Genomic DNA, 27872 nt, shown 5'->3' with positions numbered 1-27872 from the left:
GGAACTTTCGAACATTACAAATTCAAAATTGAAACGTAAAATAAATTAACCAATCACTATACAAAATAACTATAATAAATAGATTGAAGCCATATTAATATAAATAATAAAATAAGGCAATATATAACTAAAAACAAAAATAAACCTAAAAGATTAAATGCATAAAAGGATTAAATTCATAAACATATACATATCAAAAAGCATCACATTAAAAAAGGCCAATAGGAACTAAGAATTAGCTTCGGCATGGAAGTTCTTTGTAAAAGAAAAGTTAAAACACACAAATTCTTAGTTCCTATCAGCCTTTTTTAATGTGATGCTTTTTGATATGTATATGTTTATGAATTTAATCCTTTTATGCATTTAATCTTTTAAGTTTATTTTTGTTTTTAGTTTTATATTGCCTTATTTTATTATTTATATTAATATGGCTTCAATCTATTTATTATAGTTATTTTGTTTAGTGATGGTTAATTTATTTTACGTTTTAATTTTGAATTTGTAATGTTAGAAAGTTCCATTTTAATGCAATTTTCAAAGTTGTTTGATAGCCTGTCACCTGATGATGGCCTATTCCATTAGGCTGAGAACGTTTGTGTTTTAATAAAAATTTCTCAGCGTTATAAGGTGTTAAATGTTTTATTAAATGTTTAAAAGAAGCTGAGTTGATATTCAATTTATTAAAATGTTTGCTTTTTAGATTAATTTTTAAAATTTGAGTATCATTTAAGAAATAACTTTATTAAATTATATATGCACCTGTTTTCTGTCACTTTGGCCTATCTGTTGAGTAGAGCTATTGTGTGCAAAGAATTTTGGCGACTTTTCTTTATAACATGTCTCGTAGCTGATGTGAAAAATTTAAATGTGAAAAGTTATTGAACTTCTTTCCATGAAAACTATTCTGGAAAGATTGAAATAAGTGGTAATCTAAAGGCACAAGATCAGTAGGATATGGGGTGGTATAAAACAACTCATGTAAATTGTAACAATTTTTCTTCAGTGGTTAAAAATGTGTGTAGCAATGTCATGCTGTAAAGCCACATACTTTCGTCTTGCTAATGTTGGCCATTTTTCTTCAATGGATTCCTTCTGATTATCAAATTGGAAACAGTATTTTTCTGCATTAATAGTCTGATTTTGAGATAGTAGTTTATAATAGATAATTCTCTGCCAGTTTTACTATATACTCAGCATAATCTTTTTTGAATGTGAATTGGCTTTTGATTTCATTGCAAGGGAGTCAGTTTACTTTCTTTACAATTATTTTGATGCACATTATCATAAAAAATCAATTTTTCATCACCAGCAACTAGTTGCTTCAAAAAGGGACCGTCTCATTATGTTTCATCAACAAATCACAAGCAGATTGTCTATCATATTTCTCATGCTTAATTAATGTGGTACCCAAACATCATAGTATTACATGGATCCTAAATTGTGTAAATAACCAACAACTAATCCCTTAGTGATAGATAACTTTTCTGCAGTTTCCTTGGGCATGTAATCTGAGTTCTCTTGGATTAATGCAGTGATTTCATCATCATCATCATCATCAAATTACTTTTTGAATAGTTCAATATATAGTTAAAATTTTTTCAAAGTGTGAGAGTGCTATACTTTGCAGGTCATTTGGAAAAAGAAATGAGTAATGGTATAAACGGACAGTTATTTATTGTATCAGTCTATCTATCTATCTAACACCTTTCAGGGAAAATCTTTGAATTGAAATAACATGACTTCTAGTTTGCATCATGAGTTCATATATAGTTAATCGGGGGCCTCCTGCCTCCTAATCTTTCCAAATCTGGTCTCGCCTTTCATCTGTCTAACCTAATTCTCGAGATTAAGGAAAGGAAAGACAGACTGAGACAGATGACAGTGAGAATTTATAGGTTTACAATTTTTCAAATTGCAGCCCAATTACCTTAATAGTTTTTATCTTTATTAGAGATAATCTTATGGTTGTTCTACTGTCTCTTTTAGTATTCTCTCTCTCTTTTTTTTTTTTTTTTTTTTCAGGAGCTACTTGGACTTCAATTCTTTTGGAATTGCAATGCTGTTTTGAGATTTGAAAAAAAGTTTTTCTATTTTGCAGAATTGTGAATAGAGAACCTATTTTCAAAATTTTAAATTAGAAAGTATTGGATTTTAGTTTCTTAAAATGATATTCTGTCATTGGCCATCTTAGTTGAATTTTCTGACATATATCAGTTTCTGTAAATACTGATAACTATTGCTCTGTTTATAAGTATATGGAATCTTGATGTTGTGACATAACTTAATGTATAAATAGAACAATGTGATAATCTTTTAATGTTAAAAAAAACACTTGTTTTTCTTTATTTAACTCTGCATATCAGATGATATTGACTGCTTTAGTTGTATCATAAGGTATCTCAGATATCATTGCTAATTCTGAAATTGTGAAATTATCAACTTTACATCAAACTATGATTATATCTTTTATTTTCATATTTTGTCTTCTTTGTAATGATGTAAAATACTTGTAGATGACAAAAAATGCATGCATTATATGGTCTCTATTAGATGCCAGCATTTTTTCCCAAAGTATTTGTGCACTGAAAAACTTGTCAACTGCATGTCATCTTGGTTGAAAAGTTAGGAAGGTAGAAATTTTTTCAGATTTTTTTTACATAATTTTAAATATAATTAATGTTGAAAAATAGGTGCCAGTGTTGTGGCATCTGTGAGAAGCCACAACACACTGAGATTAAGGCTTTATCAATTAAGCAATATTCTGTTTGAATATCACTTAACTGATAAAGCCTTAAATAAAGTAAGCAAAAGTACTTTTTAACATAAAAAGATTATAACATTGTTTATACATTAAGCTGTTTTTTTCATTAACTTTTGACAAATTATAGGCTCTATTATGGTTACTTTCAGAATATGTAGTATGTAAAATAACATGAGCAATTTGTCTGAATATTGGATGCAGAAAATTTACTTATGATAAAAAAAACTTGATTATAATAAACTCTTGACTGATTGAACTCTTAATAATTAACACAAAACAGTTTTTTAATAATATTTGTATTTGTATTAATAATTAATTAATATTATTATTATTTTAACCTACTTGTCAATTTCTTTTATAGGGAGCAGTTTGTGCTAATCCATGCCATTCTAGTTATTATGGCAAAAATTGTAGTGAACGATGTGTATGCTACAATGGAGCTTCCTGTCATCATATAACTGGTGTCTGTAATTGTACGTCAGGTTACAGAGGAAAATTTTGTCAGGAAGGCTGTCCAGTTGGAACTTGGGGATTAAATTGTTCAGAAGTAAGTTCAATATTTAAAAAATATATTCCTGGCAACAGGGATTATTTCCTTATATGCAAATAAAGTTTGATTGATTGATTGATATTTAAAAAATATATATTATTAATAGCTGTTTTACATTATTTAAATTTAGTTTCACTTTATTTAATAGTAAAAATAACTTTTTGCTATTAATTAAAGACTGCATAGTATGTGTTCATAGATTTTTTTGAAATCTAAGTTTACATATATTTTCTCTGGTTATATAATAATATACATAATTATAAAAAATATTTCATAATAAATTTAATTAGTTTTTATTAATAACTTAAAATAATTAAAAATTACATAGGAAATCAATTCTTATAAATATAAGATTTACATTCTAAAATTATTTTTGTATTGATATGGTAATAATTTTTAACAATAATAGAAGTTTGTTTCTATAGTTGAATGAGTGGAAATTCTTATAAATAGATAAGATTTCTGTATAAGGTAATGTTAAATAAATAGAAATAATAATATTTTGAAGATGAGTTTTTATTCTTAGTTTATTACTTTAATAGTTTTTAACATGTATATTAATAAATGAGAGTATAAACATAACTTATTTAAATACAATTTATTAATTTTATCATGAGATGGTGACCTAACAACTTACCTTAGCCAAATTGTTTTGTGTAACTTGAAATATATTCTGATTGGTTGTAGATTTTATAGAAGGTTTAGAAAATTTGAGCTCATCCAATAAAACCAGAAATGACCTTGCATAGAATCAATGTATAATAATAAATATTTCTCAATTGTATTTTAAATTTGTTAAATTTAAACTATATGCTCTNGTTGTAGATTTTATAGAAGGTTTAGAAAATTTGAGCTCATCCAATAAAACCAGAAATGACCTTGCATAGAATCAATGTATAATAATAAATATTTCTCAATTGTATTTTAAATTTGTTACCCATTTAATTTATTGTTTAACAAAAAAAATGTATACATATAAATTTTAATGAAAAAGAAAAAATTAAAAAATGTTTACTAATTATGTATTATACAATTTTAAAAGCAAAAATTTATGAGATTTAAAAGTCTGAGTTAAAAAATATTAAAGTTTAAATAAAACAGATGCTTTATTTTATGAATAAAAATATTCAAATAACATAAAAATTAAATAGAAGAAAATATACTCAAATTATTTTTGGTGATGTTGGTTTGGTATACATTAGAGCATCATTTATCTGAATTAATTGGGGACTGGGGTTGTTCGGATAACTTATTTTTCGGATAATAGATTATGTACGAAAAAATATATTAACCTATCCCACGTTGAAATTTTTCTCCGTTTCGTGTCGCTTTGTGTTGAATTTTCGTCGATGTTAAGCCTAACGAAAACTTTTTAAAATAATAATCATGGCTATTGTATCATTAAAAATTATTTTTTTATTTTGTACAAACAAAATAAATTTATTGAAAAATATAAAAACAAAAAAAAATATACTTTAGAAGTTGATCTAGTATCAAAAACGTTCGATTCAGCACGACACACAATCCTCAGAAAAACACCACACAAAAGTGCCAGTGCTGCCAGCTAAAACACACACACACCAACAAAAAAAATATTGGAGTAGCCCAAGATATAGCCAAAGATTGCAGCGCCACAGCACTAGTGAAAATTTAAATTTGCCAACTGGAATGCTTTCGGATAAACAATGTTCTACTGTATTTCTTTCTGCTCTGTTCAAGCTTATAACATCATATGGTTTTATTATTATGTTGATAAATTATTTCATTTAATATTAGTCACATGACATAAATTTATGTCTAATGTAAATAACTAATTTAATTAGGCTTGTAATTGTGAAAATGGTGCAAATTGTTATCCAACTGATGGACTTTGTGAATGTTCTCCTGGTTTTGAAGGTACTCGCTGTGAAAGAAGAGGTAAAACAATTATTTTCTTGAATGTTATTTTTTTATGATTTTAGCCAAATACATTTTGAGTGCAGAGTAACTGTTGATAAATAAATATTGTTAATATTAAGAAAATTAATTTATAGAAAAATCTTAATATAACATTTAAAACTAATGTTTAAAATTATAAAAATATTCAATTTCTATAAAACATTCAACACTTGAAAACTGCTTTATTGGAATGTGTCATTCAAAACTGGAACTGAACAATAATTAATTTCACACCTGTATATCTTCCAGCAATACTTTATTAAAAACAAAGTATGGCTGGAAGATGTGAGTAAGGTGTGAAATTAATTACTGCTTTATTGGAAAAAATTAACATGAAATTACTTGTACATCAAAGCATAAATACTTTTGAGCTACTAAGCTCATCATCAGAAGCAATTAAAACAGTAACTTTCACATTTTAATGATGTGGAAGTTATTTGAATTGACTCTAATGTATGAGTGATTTCACATTAGTTTTTTCAATAAAGTGGTTTTGTAAGTATCTTATAAAAACATTAATAAAATTGCCATTTGTTAAATTTATTCTAATTTTAAATTGAATTTTTTTTTCATGCCAAATATAAAGAATATCCTAAATTGTTTTAGATTCAAGATATTTTTGATGAATTATTATGATTTAATAGAATTTAAGTTATTTAGAATTTATTCTGTTGACCTCAGTCTATCTTTTGGGAGAAAGTGAAATTATTGATTTTGAACTATTGAAAATTGCTGTGTTTGAATTTTCTGATATGTTAGCTTTTCAAAAAACTTTTTTTAATTTAGAAAAATAGAACTATAGAAAAATGCTGTATTTTATGTCATGGCAAACATAATTGATGGTTAAGAAATGCCATTTTCCAGTATTATTGATTTAGTCTTTTTAGCTCTAATGTATTTGCAATTTTCAAGAAATTTTAATTAGAAATGAAAATTAAATTTAGTATTTTCAGTTTAATTGTTATTTAATGTAAATGATTTCAAGCCTGTTTTTATAGTAAAAGGATGTTATAAATACGAGGTCTGTCCAGGAAGTTTGCAAACTTTGCAAATAGAAATTGTTTGCATTTATCTAGAAGTTAGTCAGTTTTGTTGCTTTTGAAGTAGTCTCCTCCTGAGTCTATGCACCGAATTTCTGCCATAAAAAGAATGCTTTTTTGGGATAATGCACACACTGCTAGCAAATTTTACTTAATAGCATCAACAGAATCAAAACAGCAACTTTTGAGAATGGATTTTAATTTGGGAAACAAAAATAAGTATGTTAGGGTTTAGTTCAGTGAATGTGAAAGATTGGGAAACAAGTGACATCATGTTCTTGCCAAAAACTCTATTATCAGCATTGATATGTGGATGGGTGCATTATCATGGTGCTGTTCTCTTCAAGCAGTCGATCTTTTCTTTCTCACTGCTTCACGAAGATGTTCCATCACCTTCAGATTGTATTCATAGTGAATGACACCTTCAGAATCAAACAAAACAGTGAGCAAGACCTTCACATTCAACTGAACTTGTTGTTCCTTTTTGGGTTGCAGTGAAGATTTTCCCTTCCACTCTTATGACTGACATTTTGTTTCTACGTTGTACATCGACCCATGTGTCATCCCCAGTGATGATGTTTTCCATGAAATTTTCATCAGAGCTAACCCATCCCAGAAGCTAATCATCCATTTGCATTCACTGGAAGAAAATTGTAAAATGCAATCAACATGTGTTTAACAGTTGAACACAACATAACAACAAATGAAGATAGAACAAACTGCTTCTGTCAGATAGTACACAAAACTTGCCCCTAGAGAGCAGTGCAAGTTGCATTTAGACTCAATTATTGGTTAGTATATAATTTAAAAAGTTTGTGAACTTTCCAGACAAATCTTGTTCTGATTTTTTAGGACACCATAGATCTAGTATCTCTTCAAAAAAATCAACAAATGAACTTTTTAAAAATACACTTTTATTATAGGGTGCTACTCAATACAAACTCCATATTTTAATAACTTCAGCATATTTAATTATAAAAAAAATCTGTTGAAGTTATTCATCTGTTTAATTATACTGTATGTACACGAAATTAATTAAATAAATAAAATAATTGAAAAATGCTTTTAAATTAATTATTTTTGAAAGTTTTAATATTTATATTATAATTTGTCAATCCTAAATATAAATATTGAAACTTTCAAAGCAAAAGAGTGAAAGTCTCTAAAGCATGTTTTCATTTCACTTGATTAAGACATGTTTATTATAACAAAAATTAATGATATGTATCATACTAGGGATGGACTAAATATGGTGGTTTTTGATTGAATAACAAATATTCTTGTGTTTTTGACTTACAAATATCAAATATTCAGCCTAATATTGGCTGATTTATTTGAAACTGCCTGAAACATAAAGCTTAAGACTCCTAAGCCTTGGAATGAAGTGGACAGCATTTTTTATTTAATAATACAGATTATATATGTTTTTATTTTAAAAAATTATTATGTAATGAAAATTAAAAGAAATTAATCTTGCCATTGAGATTTATTGTTTTTTTTTTTGTCATCCCTCCAAGCAGTGTATTTAGTGAATGTACAATATGCTCAGTGAAGCTGAAATTATTTATATTGATTAAAAAAATTACTTTCTTCCTCTAAATGCAGAGGCATTAAGGTTTCTTCATTATAATTTATCACTGTGGATTTGTTGTTGTTAATAGATAATATTTGCTCAAGCCCACCAGTGGCCAAGTGGTCTTCGTACCCTGAACACTGGGAGTTCAGTCATGGGTTTGCGCCTCGCTCGGACAGGCTGACCATGTGGAGTTTTCTGAGTTTTCTCCACATCTGTAATGCCTAAATAGGGGCCAGTTTCCCTTAAAGGAGACCTCCTGGAAGGCACCCCCCCTAGGCAAATTGCTGAAGTGTTGTGTTGCCATAACTTAACAAACAATCAAGATAATTTTTTTAAATTATATTTCTTTTAGAATGGAATAAATAACAATATTTATAAATATCTTGGATTTTAAATGTTAAGACAGTTAAGAATTATAAAAAATTTAGTACTTGCATTTTGTTAGGCATTTTTTTCTATCTTAATAAAACTTGCCAGGATGAAAATGTGAAGATATTTTGGCATTTTTTCTAAATTTTGTGAATTTTTAAAGTCTCTCTGTCTCTTACACCTATTTAAGAGACAGAGAGGCTTTAAAAGTTCTGCATTTCTTATTTCAATTTACACCATTATTTTTGTTTCCCTATATAATTTAAATTATTTAAATCTTTTTTCTTTATTAGGAAAACAGAAAAATATAATAAAACTCATTTGAATATTGTGATATCCATATTATGCTTTAAATATCAATAGAAAAACTTGTCTAATTCAATAAGAAATTAACTTAGTAATATAAAGATTTTAATTAAAATGTATTAAAAGAAAAAATTATCAGTTAAATAAGGATAGTAAATAATAAATAAATTTTAATTTATGTTTAGGTTGTCCAGATGATCTTTATGGAAAAAATTGTCAGCAAATATGTCAGTGTCACAAGAATAATACAGAAAAGTGAGTTATATTTGTTTTTTAATTGCATTTGTTTTCATTCTATTTGTATTTTACTCTGTAACATATTTATATATAATAAAACTGCATTTTCTTTTAACTAAAATTTAATGTAGTTAAAAGATATACAGTAGTTACATCAATTATTTATTATATATTAAATCAAACTGTTAAAAATATTTGTGAAATCCGTTCTTTATTTCAATATTATTTAGTGCAAAATTTTACTTTTCTTTGCTTTAAATGATGTCCTTTGTCTTGACATCCCTCCAGTTTTCCATTAGTTATCTTTCAAATTATAAATTTTCATTGCATAGAACACACTTTTTTTTTATGTTGCCTGTGGCTTGCATCTATTTCTTCTTTCTGGTGACTAATTTTTTGTTAACATGGTTCTAGCATCGTCTTACCATTGTCCTCTTCCATCTAGTTTAAAATTGTTTTCATTTACTCTGCAGAATGCTTTCCTAGATCACCTCATTTTGTATATGCTGCATTATGGAATATATGAGCTTCTTTTAATTTAACCATTTCAATATCTGAAATCTTTCTTAATTTTTAATACAGTACACATTTGTGGATATATCTATTTCAAAGAATTTTCTTTAGTATGTGGAAAGCTTTCAATAGCTGTTATCATCAGTTTTTATGATAGAATTATCTATGATCAATTAATCTCAAATATTTAAACTGCTCAACTGTCCTTTATCATTCCTGATTTCAAATATAATCTCTTAGCTTTCTTCTTTTAAATTAAATATTTAGTTCTTAGAAATTTATTTTCACATCCATATATTTCAAACAAGTTATGTGAATACACATTCACATCTTTCCTAGATTGTGCAATCATCATTTGATTATCTTTTCAGATAATCAAATTCAGTTCATTGAATGAACTGTTTATTTTTTAATTAAAAAACATTCCATTTCTAATGGGATGTGCCATTTATTAGGAGACATTTGTCAGATAAGCTTTGAATAAATAAGAAGAAATAATCCACATTTGTGTCTGAAACTCTTTATTATCCTGAACTCTAAAAAGTTTATTTTTAATTCTCATTCCTATATTTTCTTCCACTAACTCCTCTTAGCAAATTCTAAAAGCAGATGATTTGAATAGGTATGAGATTTTTCCAAATTAACAAAAATCATATGGACTACTATAGATTTTTCAATAACTTTCACAGTAATGTCTTATGTAAAATATACTAGCTAAACAAGATTGTTAAACTCTAAAATCACTTTACTATTTAGAAATCGTGTTGCAGATTTTATCTTCTAATCTGTATTTGATAATCTTGCTAAAAATTATGTTGATAAGTATCATAGCCATTTAACCATTCCAACACCAATAATTAGTTGACTTTCTTATTTCATTCTTGTAAATAATAGAGATGGAGGATAAATTCTACATTTTTGGCATATTATCATAATCTTGTATTTGATTAAACATTTTTGTAATTCAGATTAGCAATCTGCATCTCTTCTTTTTAATTCAAGTGCTTTTCTTGCAGCTTTATGAATTTATTTCTTTAAAAAACATAACATATAACGTAGCTCATCAGCCATTTGTAATAAATTTTTATCCATGTTGTGTGTAAAAGACCCAGGTTTGCAGTTTGGTTGATATTAGAATCTGCATATCTTGCACCTACATTCAAAGTCACTTATATAGTGTTTTCATAATTTATTCTTAATTGAATTGAACAAAAACAGATGCTTAACTAGGCAAACTATATAATCTGTAGTGTAGAAAACATTCATATAATTTGTAATGATGAAACTATATATTTTGTTCAAGGAATGAATAATTAATAACTTGCTGCCTTATTGTATACTTGGCATCACAATATGGACTTTGTTTTGCTTAGAGAATACCTGGTAAAAATTACAATTCCTTCTAAGTGCAAATCAACAAATCTTTAACCAATGTGATGTTATTCTTTATTAGTGTCTTCAGATCTATAGATTTTGTAACTGTGATGATATAAATTGTATCAGTAGTTAGACTTTTTAGAAGTAAGTTGAATATTGCAACATCTGGAGAAAGTGAAGGCTTAACAAGTTGACTGTCTCTGCCCATCTATTGATTTTGAACACTATTTAAATTGATGTACAGAATTTTATGTCTGTGAGCTTAAGTAGAATCTGGTAAAACTTCAAATACTGTCTGTACATTGCAGTTTAAATTACTTTCATATTTTTTTCATAATTAATTATGCTTAAAGTTGAATAGCATTATTCCATTATGTGTAATGGACATCATGAATTAGATTATGGAACAATTTGAAACTTAGTATTTTAAATATAAACTGCTTGTAGGATGTTTACAGTGGCGTAGTGTAGTGGGGGCGGCAAAATTTCACAATAAATAATATCATCTTGTAAAAATTTGAACCATTTTATTTCATACTTTTGTTGCACCTACGATTCTGACTGATTAAAATGAGCACGGAATAGTGTTACCACCCGGACAGTCCAGGAATCAACTCACTGTCCGGGTGAACTGTTAATTTTTTCCCAGCAAAATCGTGCATAACCTGTCAATCTTTTTTTTATTTTTTTCTTTTGCTTGTACAATTCATGTTCATACACATCTCCAATATCCAATAGAGCTATGTCATCTAGGTTACTTACGTTACTCCTATCCAGATCTCCCTAGTCCTTAACTGTACCTGATTTCGAACCAGCATGCACTGCAAACTATTCTTCATTGCAAAATGACATTGCGCATACGTCAGGAACTTCTGTTCAAACAAACCTCACCTGCCGTCTGGGTCAGCGATTTTAAAAAGGTGGCAACACTAGACAGAATTTTTCATTACTTATTCTGTGACGAAACTGAATTTTAGTCTTTTAAATTGAGATGCTTAAATAAGGGGATGGTGAATTTTCCTTTGCCCCAGGCGGCTGACACCCATGCTACACCACTGAATGTTTATTAAATTTAATATGTAAATAAAATCATCACTGATTACTAATTTAAATACAAAATAAATTTTTTATCTGTAAATAAACAAATATATATTTCATACATATTTTTTAATTCAAGAAAAAGGTATAAAATAATTTATATATTATTATTATTAGATTTGAAATGAAAATATAGAATACTGTGTTATAAATTTGGTAGATGTCACCCTTGGACTGGCAAATGCAAATGTAAACCAGGTTGGACAGGAGACACTTGCACTCGAAGTTGTTCAGCCTTAACATATGGTGAAGGATGTTCAAAGAGTTGTGACTGTGAGAATGGAGCCCTCTGTGATCCAATAAATGGAAAGTGTATCTGTGATGCAGGCTTTATGGGAAATAGGTATTTTGAAACATTATTTCCGTTGCAAATTTTTAGAAATTTTTTGATTAAAATATTAAGTTAATACATTTTTTTATTTATTTATGTAGATGTGAAAAAGTGTGCCCTGAAGGAAAATATGGACTTAATTGCACTTTTAATTGTTCTTGTGAAAATGGAAAATGTTCTCATTCCTCTGGTCATTGTGCTTGTGATTCTGGTAAGCTTTAAATTTTTATCATTACTTATTAATTGTGAAAGCAGATTTTATACATAAATTAAAGTTTGACATAAACAGAAATTCAAACACACAGTTATATTTATAAACTTATTCCATACAATATCTTTTAATATAATCTTTTGTAATTTATATATCTATATATATAAAACTGAATGTATGGCTGTCTGTGTGAGTTTGTCTTCTGTCTGTCCTTCATGCATTACCACGCCATTTATCCGATTGCCGTGAAACTTTGGGAAGTTGTTTAATACACTCCTGCGATACACTTGTTTAATACCTTTAGATATAATAGAAATATATTCTTTTTGGAAGTAATTTTAATATTGCTTATTATTTTAGAAGTAATATTAATGACACTGTATTTGAAACTCTTGATCTTCTTTACACTGCAAAAATACTGATTGTGACTCTCTCTCCAATTAATAAAATTAGAAATTTATTCAAAAATAATTATTCTCTATACTTCATTTCCAATGCTTCATATTTGAGAATATTAGTGTTGTATAAACTATGTTGAATAGAATTCATAAAAATTTCATAAAATTGTGTTTTTAAATTAAATCAAATTTTTCTTCCAGTTTAATCTAAATTATTTATTATTAATTTTAATACAAAATGGTGCCTAACACTTCCCTCTAGTGCCAAATTCATTTATAATTATTTATTCCAAATTATAGTCTGATGATTTACGGCAATGGTTAATGTGTTATTGCATTGCATCTGGTAGTAGGATTGTTTATTTATGTTACATAAATTATAATTATATATGTTACATAAATTTATGTTTCTATTGATACAAAAGTTTTCTAAACATATTTACAACAAATTATTTATTGTAATTTGATACAATTTATACTGATAATTAGTTTTGTTGTATATAACTATTTAATCTTAATGTTTTTATTTTTCATTCATTATTTTACTAAATATTTATATGAACATCAATCTTAAATTTTTAAAATTTTATACATTTTTATTATTAAGGTTGGTCAGGAATCAATTGTGATCTACCATGTCCTCAAGGTAAATATGGTCCTGAATGCAAACATTCCTGTGACTGTAAAAATGGTGGGGCATGTGACCCTGTCACAGGTGATTGCATGTGCCAATCTGGTTTTGTTGGAACATTGTGTAAAGAGAAATGTGAGGTATATGTATATTTAATTTGAATTTTAATTTATAGAATAATCTGAATAAATAAAGTTGTTTGTTTAGCAATATTAACTTTTTAATGTTCATGGATTTTATAGTCTTAAAATTAATTTAAAATCTGAACTGAACCAAATGTAATATAATGAATGAATTCTATTCTGGTATTTTTGAAACCGTGTCAGTAGTTTATTTCAATTCAAACACAAATTATTTATCATATTCATACAGACACTTGGCAAATTACAGAATTAAATTTTATTCAGTTGAATTTAGTAAATTTTTATGCATATTTATCCTATTTAACAAATAAGCATGTTTTTTAAACCATCCAGCCATAAATCTTTTAAAAAACAAGGTACTTCCAGTTATCATGGTACTTCCATAATACATAAGAAATACATGTTTAATTGTTAATATAATAAAGTAATAATCGCTTGATATATACCATTGTTAGTACAATAGTGTAAATAACATAAATAGAATCAAATATACATCATCAATACTAAAAAGTGTATTGACCTAAATTTAGAATAACCACCACTCACCCCCCTTACACGCCGATCGGCGTTATAATCTATAGGTCGTATTATTTCTCTACATCGGTTTAGAAAGCTGCAGTTTTTTTATATGTGTGTATATAGACCTATCTATCTAACATATATAAAAATATTAAATCGGATGTTTATTAAAAAAAAATTTTTTTTTGATTTTTGAAATCTTGAATTTTATAAATTTTTTTAAATGTTCATAATATTTTAAGGTGAACCATAGTGTGATAGTGCATGATAAAAGATGAAAAACAGATCAAATCTACAACAATTTTTAAGCGAAATATTGCAAATTTAAAAATTACTATAAAAACCAGAAAATGTTGAGCAACAATGGTTGTTGTTTTGGACTATCAAGATGCACAGCTGATAGGATAACATATAAAATATAATACATCTTTCATTATTAAATTCATCAGCTGCTTTAAAAGAAACCAGACTGTTTTGAAAACTATTATTATTTGTTAATCAAAATGTCCAAAAATATTTTTAAATGAGTTATATGCTGTTGTAACTTCCCTTGTCTTCTAATGCCATCCTACTTGGTTTTTTCTCTTGTGTCTATTCCTGTCAGTGTCCTTGTAACCTCTCTCATTTATTTTACATTCTTCTAACATTATCTTATTTTTACATATACAGTAGAGCATCGTTTATCCAAAACGTCGGTTATCCGAAGGAATTCCAGTCGACAAATTTAAATTTTTGCCAGTGCTGTGGCGCTGTAATCTTTGGCTATGTCTTCGGCTACTCAAATATTTTACGTTTTTGATACTAAATTAACTTCTGAACTATAATTTTTTTATTGTTTTTATATTTTTCAATATATTTATTTTGTTTGTACAAAATAAAAAAATAATTTTTAACGATACAATAGTCTTCATTGGACTTAACATCGACGAAAATTGAACGCGAAGCGACACGCAGTGGAGAAAAATTTCAACACGGGATAAATTAATATATTTTTTCATACATAATTGTTTATCCGAAAAATAAGTTATCCGAACAACCCCAGTCCCCAATTGATTCAGATAAACGACACTCTACTGTACATCAAAATTATTTCCAGCTCTCAGTTTCTCCTCTCTGCTAACACCTATAAATAACTGCTAATATCAGTTAACATCTGAAAATAATTCAACAAATTTCTCCTATAACTCTAGTTTATTTACTAAATTAAGCTAAGAAGCATTAATACTTATTATGTAATAAACCTTTTTTTTTCTTTTTGTAATATAACTAACAGTAATCTTAACTTATATCAGATTTTCCCTAAATTTTTCATTTAATATTGCACCTATTAATACATCATATTTTACACTTTTTATCACGTAAACATCAATTTATACATTTGAACTTACTTCTTTTCCATTTGATGCTTGAAAAAATTTATTTTTCTGTGACTGAAATGTGTCTGATATTTTATTTTTGTTGGTTTAATATTCAATGATATAAATCTGATACTATCTTTTTTCTTCTTTTCTCCATGTCTTAATGGTGCTTAAACCAACTACTTTTGCCACAGGTTGAAAAATGTAGAGGTCTTACATATTTCTAAGAACACTTGGACTTTGTTGTACAGTACATTGCTTATGAAACAATTTAGTATTAAATGGTGCTGACTGATCAGAACTATGAGACTAATTTGACAAGTGTGTTATGACTAATTGCCAAATCTGTCATCAGTTATTCTTTTTTCAGTCAGCCTGGAATTATTCGTGGTTAAGTTTAAAAATGAGATTTTTCAGTTAGTAAAAGTGATAAATAACAAAACAAAGTATCAGCTTTAATGTTGTTATTTAATAAATAGGCAGTTCTATTTAATAATATATCATTTAAAAAAAAATTCAAATAAATAAAAGTTGACTTCTGAAAATTAAGTTTAAAAAAGTTTATTATTGTCAAATAGAGTTTAAAAATTTAATTAAAATTTATTCTTATATTTATGAAGCTATTTTATTTTATATACCAATATATGAATTAAATTTTCACATTGTATTTTCTTTATACACACAGCAACCTTATTTTGGTTTAAACTGCAGTCAAAAATGTGATTGTGATTGGGATAAAGCACTTGATTGTGATCATGTAACCGGGATGTGTATATGTGCCCATGGATGGAAAGGTAAAGGATACTTAAATGCAAAGAAATTCCTTTAAAATAACTTTTCTGATATTTGATTTAATCTCATAAATTTATAAATTATTTTTTCTGACATGAAAGTCAGACTAAAAGTCTGAATTCATATCAAATAAACATCATATAAAAGTCTGACATAAAATTCAGACTTTTAGTTTCAATTTCATGACTTTACTTGGAGACTATTGACATCAATTTATTGTTTTAAATTATTTAAAAAATATTTTAATGTTTAATTACTTGTCTAGCAAAGTTTTATTTAATTTGGCTTGTTCTTATACATGCAGAGATTGCCCCAAAGCAATGGAGAATATATTTATTAAAACAGTATAAATATATTAAATGTTATCAGATATTCTTTTTCAAAATATTCACTTCTTCAAATTCACAGGTCCCAATGAATCTGCCATTTATCAAATACCTTCTGAAATGGTTTGTAGAATGCTTTTAGAATTCTAATGATGCCAGATATGAATTCAAATTTTAATTTTTTATATTTTTCTAATTATTGAGAAAAGTCAAAAATTACATTCAACAAAATTTGAGTTATAAGCAGGCTAAGACATCAAGTAACACTTTTCTTGCATCAGAAATTCCTTATGACTGTGTCTTAATATGGATGAGAATTACCATGTGTACAAAGATATCTTGTCTATTTAGTTGTATCTGTTTTTGAGAATTGTCTGTCAGATGAGGCACTCTTTTTTGAAGAGCAGCAAAATTTTATTATATATCATTGTTTAGTTTTCAAATCTATTCTAACAAAAAAACATACAGGAGTATATGAAATAAGCATGACTAAACAATCTCTTTTATTCTTTCTATAGACTTGAATTTTCTTAATAAAATTTCATTTCATAAAATGTTCACATGCTGTGTGTAAAATCTTTGTTTTACATTTTAAATACATTCTCCATGCCCCATTCTGCTATAATATACATTTTAACTATTATTTGGCCCATCTTCAGCCACATCAATAGAGTATAATTTTTTTTAAAGTTGTAATTATAGTTTCCAAATATTTCTTTAAAAATTATTCCATACAATATTACAACTTCTCATGTTTTTTTTTTTTTTCTTTTACAACATTTAAAACTAATTAAACCTGTGATACTAAATATCTTTTCTTCTTAATTTTAAAGAGGACTTAAGTTCTATTTGTTTTTTCTAATTTTTAACTTTTTGTTTATTTTACTTTTTGTTTGTACATTCAACTTAATAAATTCTTTGATTTTGTTTCTTTTCAAATTAGTAAATATAGAAAAGATAGTTATGAAGTAGAATATATCTACTGTATAAACAAGTTAAAAAGTGAGGAGAAGAAATTAGAAAATACAGATATTTAAATATTATTTAATTGCTTTTTTATTTTATCTTTAAATTGTCAGGCTTTAGTGGAGTTTGGAAAATGTATTAAAAATGTAAATAGAAACAATTCTATAAGGCTAGTGGATGTTTTTTTAAAAAAGAAATGGAATTATATTAATGGAACTGATGTCTAGAGAAACATAAAAAGAAATACTGTGGTTCCTGAGAATAAAACTTCTTCAACAGGCCAGTAACTATGTGATGTATGACAGTTGCTAAAATTGCTAGACTTAATTGTACATGCAAATACAGTTGTTTTGCACTAATGAAATGTTGCCTATTTTAAATAATTAAACTCAGTTGTTTTGGGACAACTTTGTTTGTGTATATGTATAATTAATTATTAATATTAAATATTTATATCTTTTATAAAATGTTAACTTCTAATATGTAATAAAAAATTTAATATGTTTTTTTTGAAAAGTCAAAATATTTGATTAATACAGTAGAGCGTCGATTTTCCGAATCAATTAAGGACTGGGGTTGTCCGGATAACTGATATTTTGGATAACTGATTTACGTACGAAAAAATAGTTTAACGTATCTGATGTCGAAATTTTTATCCGTTGCGTGTCGCTTTGCGTTGAATTTTCGTCGATGTTAAGCCTAACAAAGACTATTGTATCATTAAAAATTATTTTTTTATTTTGTACAAACAAAATAAATATATTGAAAAATATAAAAATTATAAAAAATTATACTTCAGATGTTAATTTAGTATCAAAAACGTAAAATATTTGAGTAGCCGAAGACATAGCCAAAGATTACAGCGCCACAGCACTGGCGAAAATTTAAATTTGTCGACTGGAATTCTTTCGGATGATTGACTTTCGGAAAATCCACACTCTACTGTATATATAAGTTAACTTTGAATCATCAAATTTAAGGTTTTTAAAAACAAACCAGTTCTCTTATGATAAATCAAAATATTCATTTTATTCTTGTTAAGTAGGATTCTTAAATAAAATATTTTTCTTGAAAGTGTATTCATAAATTCAAAACAACAAACTTTAATTTTCATGGCTGAAGATACCAGTGTATGTTGTCTTCTAGTTTCAAATATGTTCTCAATAAATTTTGTTTTAATTTTTACTGTTACTCAAAATATTTTTTGTGCAAAATGTATTCTAATGTTTTGCTCAAAAAGATCTATCATATTCTTATATTTATTTATATATTTTTACATCTCTGTTTCTAAATTTTTGAATGAATTATAAGATTTTTAATGTTTTTATTTTTAATCTAATACTTTTTTAAAATTTTAAAATTCTTACTATATTAAGTTATTCTGATATTTTGAAATGAATCGTTACTGAAATTGATGTATTTTATTGCAAAAGTACTAAAGAAATTAATAAATGTAATCATTATATTTTTCTAAAATTTTCTAAGAATTCTGAGTAGATATTTTGAGATTCTGTGAATGTGAGAGAATGCATAAAATAATGATTTTAAATAACATTTTATGTATCTTTTTAAAAGCATTTTAATATAGATTTAAATATGTACTAAATGTTACATTACATACTCATGATTTTGTTTTTTAGGTGTAAAATGTAACAGTTTATGTGAAAGAGGATTTTGGGGACCAAGTTGCCAAAATACATGTGATTGTAAAAATAATTCCTCTTGTGATTCTAAAACAGGAAAATGCATCTGTGAAAGAGGTTGGACTGGAAGTAACTGCAATGAAAGTAAGAAAAATTTTCCAAGAATAATTTGTCATTAAAAATTGTAATATAATTTTAGGAGGAAAGTTAATATCCAAACACAAACCAAAACATTAAAATAACAATAGTTATCTAATTGATAATTTTTAATATAAAATTTCTAAAATACTTCAGAAAGAACAGATTATACATATCAAAATTAATATAATTTATTATGAGAATAAAACAGTAATGAATAAAAGATATATATATATATATAGAAACTGATGCATATATTAAACAAAGATTATTTTTAAGTACTTGCTTTTGTTAATGTAAAGCAACATTATGTAATGTGCTTAAGTTTTTAAACCTTGGGCAGATCTAACTTGCAATGGACTTGATATCTTGTTAAATTTTATTGTAAATTGATTCTGTAATCAAAGAAGAGATTTTATCTGAATTATCTATTGTAAATGGTGTTTTAGGTAATATTTTATATAAATATATAAAAGCACTATTATTGAAGCAGTATTTATCATAATATCTTTCACACTTTTCTAACATTTGAATTTACTTTCTTTAATTTTTGATCAGAGATATTAAAAATATTTAACTATTATTTTTGGTCTCTTGAAACATGTATATAAATTTTATGATGATTTCTGCATTTAACAATATCTTTCCAGGTCACAAAAAATGTATTTTCAGTTTTAATGTTTTTTGGTAAAATTGTTTTTCTTAAAATTCCTATATAAGAAATTGTGATACTATAATTTTAAAATTAAAATGAGATTGTAGAATCAACTGATTTTATGGTAGATGTTTGGATGATACATTTGGGAAAGCTATTATTTATTTTAGCTGTGCGAAGATAACACAATAGTGATAATGATATATGTTGATAACTATGTAGAGAGCTGGGAAAATACTATAAAAGTATTTCAAATGCAAATATTAAATTATAAGTATTTGTATTTGAAATTCTTTTCTGAAAATATTAAATAACAAATTTATTTATATTCAATGGACAACTGCTAGATACTGGTTAATATCACACTAAGAGCACCTAACTCAATAATCTAAAAACCAGAAAAAATACCACTTGAGAAAGTTTTGCTGGTTGTTAGGTTATTGAGTTAAGTGTTCTTAGTACTTATTTATTGTGTTACAAATAGGAAATGCCTAAGGACAAATGATTTCTATCTCCCAAACCAACATAACATTCATTCCAGTCACTAGTATGTAAAGGTATTTGAAAATTCAATTTAAATTGTTTTAGTTTAGAAATGTTCAAAATACATGAGTATCTGAGAAATTCTTAGAAATACAGTAGGCATATATATTTGTTATCCATAAAAATAAAACATTAATTTTGAAATTATTTTGTATATTTTCTACAATTAAAACAATTCAAAAAAATTTGATTATTCAAAGACTTTTTAATGAATGTTTTAATGCACTTTTATTATAGATTTATGTTAAAAAGTTGAAATGGTGTGAAAAGAATAATTTTAATCTTTATTTTACTAGTAAATAGAAAAACATAAATTTGTTATCTTCAGAATTATTCTAAAATATAAATCATTTACGCAATTTATATTATATTTGCTGTAAGGAATAGAAATTTGTGGATTTAAAAGAAACTAATATTTATTTATACACAGACATTCCCCATATAACATGGTAGTTAGATTCCAAAAAAGTGCCATGTTATGTGAATCTGTGCTATAAGAAACAATGAACTAGTGCAAAACATAGGGTTAGGTTCCAGAAGTTAGCAAAAGTGAACTCTTTTTTTTTTTTTTTCTTTTAATCAAGAAAAAAATGTTTATTAAAGCAATAAATAGTTAACTAACAATCACAAACAAAATGGTAATATTAGTTTTTTCTTCACCACTAAACACTGTTAAATGTGGGCATTTTCTTTTTGTCAAAATAATGTCATTTTCTGAGCTTATCAGTTGACCTTAATCTAGAGTACCAGCAACATCTTGATTTTTCTCTATTTTTTTAATAAAATTTGATATTTTCATTTGCTTGAGTTTGCCTAAGAGATCTTTAAAAAAATGTAATCTTTTTATATAGTTAGTTTTAATTTAATCTATAAAAACAAAACACAATGACAGTTTTTCAAGTTTCTTTAGAACTTTATCACCAATGATGGTGACATCTGGTTTGTAGGAAAGCTAGAATAGGAAGCTAGAACAAGGAAGAAAAAAAATTGTATGTTCAGTTTTCATTAAAGGAAACAAGGCAAAAAGCACAAAAAACTGAAAATCTCAATATTCTGAAATTCATTGACAAATATGAGACAACATGCATACTTGCTTGAATAAATAAAATATCAAATGACAGTGTTTGCACTTAAAAATTGTGACAATTTAGATGGGGTATGTATCCAATTCTTGAACCATGTTAGTGGAACTGTGTTGTAGGAATGCTATATTGTATGAGGGATACCTGTATTATTTTATAGAAATGCTGATAGTTTCATGAAATACATTTTTGAGTAAATCAACAAAGTTTCTGAGTTAAAGTTTTCTTTGTAGAATATATAACTCTTCTTACATAATTATCATTTTCTGATTTTGACCATATAAATTTGCTTACAATATACTTTTGGAGTTTTTACCAATATGAATATACAAAACATAAGCTACAGAGAAATTAAAGAAGAAAATGAGAAAATAAACATTCAGAAGAGGCTAAACTGCATCATGTGAATCTTATGAAAAATTAATTTTTTTAAGAAAAATCTCATTGTTTATTGCTTTCATTTAAGAAATTAAGAATAAGATAAAACAAATTAGAAAGAATATAATATAAATATTAATATGTGTTATGGATTAAAGTGATTAATATGGGCATTATGAATAATGACCAACAAAATCGGGCATTGTAATAAATTTCAATAAATTATTAAATTGACTGGTCATTATGAATAATGCTATCATCTAGTCGGGCAAAGTGATAATAATGCGTTGAGGAATGATCATCCATAATACGCTATCCAATCAGCACTCACATCTGAGTTGCACATGCGTGTTGCGTTTAGTATCAAATTTGGTGGTGGTCGCAACTGTTTGTGCTTTTGACAGATTCCTTCTGGAGGGGAGCCACCGGCAGGCCGCGTATTATTTAATGTCACTAGATATTGATTCATGGTAGTTCTTGAACACACGTATCAATAACTAGTATGTACGGTATTAGGTTGTTCGGAAAGTAAGTTCGTTTTTTTTTTATTACTAGATGGATTAGTTGTATTTTTTCCACCATTTTCATTCTAAACCGTATTATCATTATATATTTTGATAGCTGGCATTTTAAGGCTTATTTGTAAAAAAATTTGTTTGATTCTGTGCAATTGTTTATTTTTTGTGTCCCATCAAATATGGAAGATTGAAAGCATCATTTTCGGCATATTTTGCTTTTTTATTACCAAAAAATCAAAATGCTGTTCAAGCAAGAAAAAAATTGTGGTACATGTATGGAGGTGATGTGTTGAGAGAAAGACAGTGCCAAAACTGATTTACAAAATTTTGTTCTGGCAATTTCAATATTGAAGATTCACCATGTTCTGGATGGCCAGTTGAAGCCAATGAAAACAAAATAAAGGTACCGATTGAAGCAAACTGTCGAATAAGAACACATGAAATCACTAAGAGATTAAATTTGTCAAATTGAACTGTTTATGATTACTTGAAACAAATTGGTTTCGTTTCAAANGATATAATGATTGTTTCACATTTGTTTGTAAAGATATGAATTAAGATGTAAATAAAGATTTTTTATTTTGATCTTTGACTAATAGTAAGATCTATTCTCTTTGCAAATCAGAAACATCACCAATATTATAAGTTCTATTAATAAACACGACCCAAGTACACAATATATATGTTATGGACAAAGTGTTTAATATGGACATTATTAATAATGCCTGGTCATTATGAATAATGACCAACAAAATCGGGCATTGTAATAAATTTCAATAAATTATCAAATTGACTGGTCATTATGAATAACGCCATCATCTAGTTGGGCAAAGTGATAATAATGCACTATCCAATCAGTACCCGCATCTGAGTTGCTTGTGCGTGTTGCATTTAGTACCGAATTTGGTGGCGGTCGCAACTGTTTGTGCTTTCGACGGATTCCTCCCTGAGAGGAGCCGCCGGCAGGCTGCGTATTATTTAATGTTACTAGATATTGATTCATGGTAGTTCTTGAACACACGTATCAATAATTAGTATGTATTAATATCTAGTGACGTTAAACAATCGGCGGCCTGCCAGCAGCTTCCCTCCAGGAGGAATCTGTCGGGAGCTCAAACAGTTACAACCACCGCCATGACTATGCACATAGATAAAAATATTGTGTTTTTTCCATGGAAAAAAACGAACTTACTTTCCGAACAACCCAATATCAATATCTAGTGACGTTAAACAATTGGCGGCCTGCCGGTGGCTCCCCTCCGGGAGGAATCCATCGGGAGCACAAACAGTTGCGATTGCCACCATGACTGTGCACATAGGTAAAATTTTACTATTTAATTAATATAGTTAATAGTACTTAGTTTTAAAAGATTACTTGTTCTCTTTAAAATACTTTGAAATAATTCACAAAAATTAAATATTTCTAAATGAAATAAGTGGAGTTTTTTAATCAAATTAAAATGTCACACAATTTAAAATTCAGTACTAAATGCAATATGCACTCAACACGATACAATCAGCAACTCAGTGCCAATTACCTAGCATATGTCAGATGATCACTCCTCAATGTATTATTATCACTTTGCCTAATTAGGTGATAGCAGTATTCATAATGACCGGTCAATTTGATAAATTAATCAATATTTATCACACTGCGCGCCCTTTTTGGTCATTATGAATAATGCCCGATTAATCACTTTGTCCATAATATATGCATTAACAAAACAGCAATGTTTGTAAATACTGGTATTTACAAACATAATATTTAAAATATTCTGAGTATTTGCAATATTCTAGAATGGTTGAAATACTTAGCATTTGAAATAATTGAAGTGCTATCCATGTATTTATCTGTCTTAGAGTGTTAAAAGTAAAAGTTTTTGAGACAATTAATTGAACTGAAAAACTATTATCAAATACTTTTGACAAGACCTACTTATTATCTTCAGGTAAAAAAAAAAAACACAAAAAGCATGCATTAAAACAAAAGCAACTTTTAAAAATGTAGATTTCATTGCGTGACTTTGAAAAAATTCTGAATATCTATAAAATAGTAAAATAAATTTCTTTAGTTTTAAATTTCAAGATAGTAAACATTTGTATTTTTCATTTAATCTATCTTTAATCTATAAGTTCTTGTATCATTATAATTTTGATTTGACTAATTTACCTAGCATATGTCAGATGATCACATATGCTAGGTAAATTAGTCAAATCAAAATTATAATTTCTTTGATTTACTCAAAATTAAATCAAAATTAAATCAAAATTATATTTTCTTTGATTCTTTGATATATCTTTGATTTACCTAGCATATGATCATCTGACATATGCTAGGTAAATCAAATCAAAGTGATAATAATACATTGAGGAGTGATCATCTGACATATGCTAGGTAAATCAAATCAAATTGACTAATCTCTTAAAAATTAATATTTAAATTTAAGAACTAATATTAATTAAATAAATTGTGCTTAACAGTACTCTGTGATCATTTAAATGTTCATATGAATTTATATTAAAATGTTTTCAAAATAGCTTGTCCCCATGGAACATATGGATATAATTGTTCTGAAACTTGTCCAGAATGTACAAATAATTATGGAACTTGTCACCATATTACTGGTCATTGTTACTGTCAGCCAGGTTATACTGGTCTTACTTGTAATGAAAGTAAGTGTATAATAAAGTTATTTGTTAAAGTTGTTAGAAAATTTTTAACTTATGTTATTTATATTTAGTTTGTCCACAAAATTATTGGGGAAAAGACTGTTCACAATTGTGTAATTGTAAAAATGGTGCCGAATGTAATCCCACAACAGGAGAATGTGTGTGCCTGCCAGGATGGATGGGAAAAGATTGCACAATTCGTATGTTTCTTTTCAGTTATTCATTATTGATTGGTGTAGTATGTTTAACAATTTAAAAAATGTTTAATTTTAGCATGCTTAAATGGTACTTTTGGTTTGCAATGCAAACAACAATGTAATTGTCAAAATGGAGGCATGTGCAGACCAAGTGATGGAATGTGTCGATGTCTTCCAGGTTGGATGGGAAGTAGATGCACGGAAGGTATTTTAAATATTATTATTATTATTATTATTATTATATATTTTTATTCTATTTGGTTAAATAACTATTTTATGTTAATACATACTGTTTTGTGTAATTTTCTTCTTAGTATGTCCAGAAGGTTTATATGGTGATCATTGTATGCAGCAATGTCAATGTAAAGGAGATAATTATGTATGTAGTGCTTTTGATGGTTGTGTCTGCAAATATGGTTATGGTGGAGAAAACTGTGAACATAGTAAGTTATAACAACAATATAAGTTGATCCTCGAAAAAGACTGAGATTTGTGTCTTAAAATTATCATTTTGAACATTCAAAATATATTCTGATGTTTAATTTTTTGTGTTATATAATTTTTATTAATAAAACATATAAATTTGTAATTTTAATGATTGTTTATTATTATTTTTTTTTGTTCAGCGACAAAATTTAAACATATATATATTTAACAGCATTTTGTATTTTGATTTTCCATTATAAGTAGAATCACTTCCTAACATTTTGAATTATCTGAATTCTTAACAGTTGTTTGTGTAGTATTTAAATTTATATTTAATTTTATTTTCTTGTAAAATTTTTAAAGATTTAAATTTCTATATTTTAGAGTTGATTGGAAGTCACATTCAGGAAAGAGATGAAAATGACTCAACATTTAGTGCAGGTGTTGTTGCAGGAATTGTGTTTGCACTTATTCTTTTAATAGTAATTATTCTTTTGGCATTATATTACCGAAGGAGAGTCAATAGATTGGAGAGAGAATTAGCATATGTAACGTAAGTCAGCTATATAATTAAAATATATAAATATATGCTTTAATAATTTTAATTAATTTTGTTTACGTATTGAATTAGAAAATGACTAATTATAACTGATTTTATCAAAACTTAAAGTAATTATGGACAAAAATTAATAATTGTAGAGAAGTTAATAAACATTCATGATTAACTGTTTCTATAAAATGTAATTCATTTTAATTTATACATATTTATTTTTTTTTTAGATATGCTGCTGATCCTATACAATCTCCAGGTAAATTACATAAAGTTTTTTAAAGAAAATTATTAATTAATAAATATCTTTTAATGTAAGTGCTAAGTAGTAGTAATTTACATTTCAGATAGACGCCATTTTGACAATCCTGTATATGCTTATCAAGGTGTTCCTAGAAATACAGCGTCTGGTCCATTGAATAATATATCATCATTTCCTCACAGTGTAAAGCATATTAATAATTTATCAAAAAATAATTTAGCCAAAGCTAAACTAGTCTTAGATGATGATGACGATAGTTTAAGTGATAAAGGTACATATTTATAATATTTGTTGTTTAATTTTTATTAAAAATTTTAAAATTAAATTAAATTTTCATAAAGGTGCATATGGTGGAAGGACTGATGAAAAATATAAATTAGAACCAGACTACAATCCAAACATATATCATAGTATTGAAGATCTTAAACCAAATTTAGCAAAAAAAGAACCTTTTTACGATGAAGTTAAAGATAAAAATATGGAAGGTAAGATTAGTGTATGCAATTGAAATAAAGTCTCAGATTTGATTCAGTAAAATAAAAATCAGTTTATTTTTTAGATGCATATGATCATCTCCAGTACAACAGGCCAATGACAGAAATGAAGCCTCAATATCACAGAATGGATGGAACAATCACAAAATTGCCAAAATCGAAACCATGAATGCTGTTGAGCAGCTGCGAGTTTGGGTATACATTGACTTATTTTTCAAGTTTACAAAGAAAAAAAAATTAAATAAAGTCACTTTCTCTATTGACCATTCGATAGAGGAAGAGTAATTTCAGCAATCAATATAATGTTTTTACCAGATGCATTTTTTATATCAATGTCATTACGATATTTAATTTTTAGTATACAATTTTTTTTCCTTCTGTCGCGTACATGTGTGTTTTTGTGTAGTTTCCTTCTGTTTTTGTCCAAATTTTATTTATCAAATAAGGATCTTATATGTAATATACAATATTATTATTTTTTATAGCCTATAAGTAGTCATTTTATAATAATTATGTAAACAGACCAATAATCATTCCCTTTTTAATTATATTAAATGCAATGTAAAAAGTATTTGGATTGATGCCTTGAAAACTAATAATAATCAAATTATAAAGAAAAAATACTTCATAAACTTATTGCCAAATGTATAAAATTCCAGAAATAATTGTATTATTATTTAGATAAAAGAATTGTTACAGTTAAATCAATATTTTATATAATTTTAGAAATTGAATTTTATATAAAATTAGATAAAAGGATATACAATAATTAGTAAATTTTATTTATATTTTTAAAGATACCCTATACATTTTTAATTGGATATTTCACATATCTATATACATCTATATAAAAAGGTCACCTTATACAAATATTAT

The 27872-nt window shown here is 26.6% G+C and overlaps 1 protein-coding gene across 1 annotated transcript in view; it reads left to right on the top strand.

Annotated features, from left to right (window-relative positions):
- Window positions 1-27668, top strand: part of LOC111620708 (protein draper-like) — a 39505-nt gene extending 11837 nt beyond the window's left edge. Inside the window, exons 7-23 of the mRNA XM_023362697.1 lie at window positions 3123-3308; window positions 5135-5228; window positions 8726-8795; window positions 11926-12108; window positions 12198-12307; window positions 13313-13476; window positions 16042-16150; window positions 19081-19227; window positions 24936-25070; window positions 25139-25267; window positions 25341-25469; window positions 25579-25707; window positions 26075-26243; window positions 26471-26499; window positions 26588-26773; window positions 26844-26987; window positions 27062-27668. Of these exons, the coding sequence (XP_023218465.1) occupies window positions 3123-3308; window positions 5135-5228; window positions 8726-8795; window positions 11926-12108; window positions 12198-12307; window positions 13313-13476; window positions 16042-16150; window positions 19081-19227; window positions 24936-25070; window positions 25139-25267; window positions 25341-25469; window positions 25579-25707; window positions 26075-26243; window positions 26471-26499; window positions 26588-26773; window positions 26844-26987; window positions 27062-27165 (2217 nt within the window). The 3' untranslated portion in view covers window positions 27166-27668. The remainder of the gene's footprint in view (window positions 1-3122; window positions 3309-5134; window positions 5229-8725; window positions 8796-11925; window positions 12109-12197; window positions 12308-13312; window positions 13477-16041; window positions 16151-19080; window positions 19228-24935; window positions 25071-25138; window positions 25268-25340; window positions 25470-25578; window positions 25708-26074; window positions 26244-26470; window positions 26500-26587; window positions 26774-26843; window positions 26988-27061) is intronic.
- Window positions 27669-27872: the final 204 nt, after the last annotated feature.

Source organism: Centruroides sculpturatus, unplaced genomic scaffold, assembly GCF_000671375.1.
Source record: "Centruroides sculpturatus isolate CEXI.00-Female unplaced genomic scaffold, Cexi_2.0 scaffold243, whole genome shotgun sequence".
Classification (NCBI taxonomy): domain Eukaryota; kingdom Metazoa; phylum Arthropoda; class Arachnida; order Scorpiones; family Buthidae; genus Centruroides; species Centruroides sculpturatus.
This window is presented reverse-complemented; position numbering and strand designations above follow the sequence as displayed.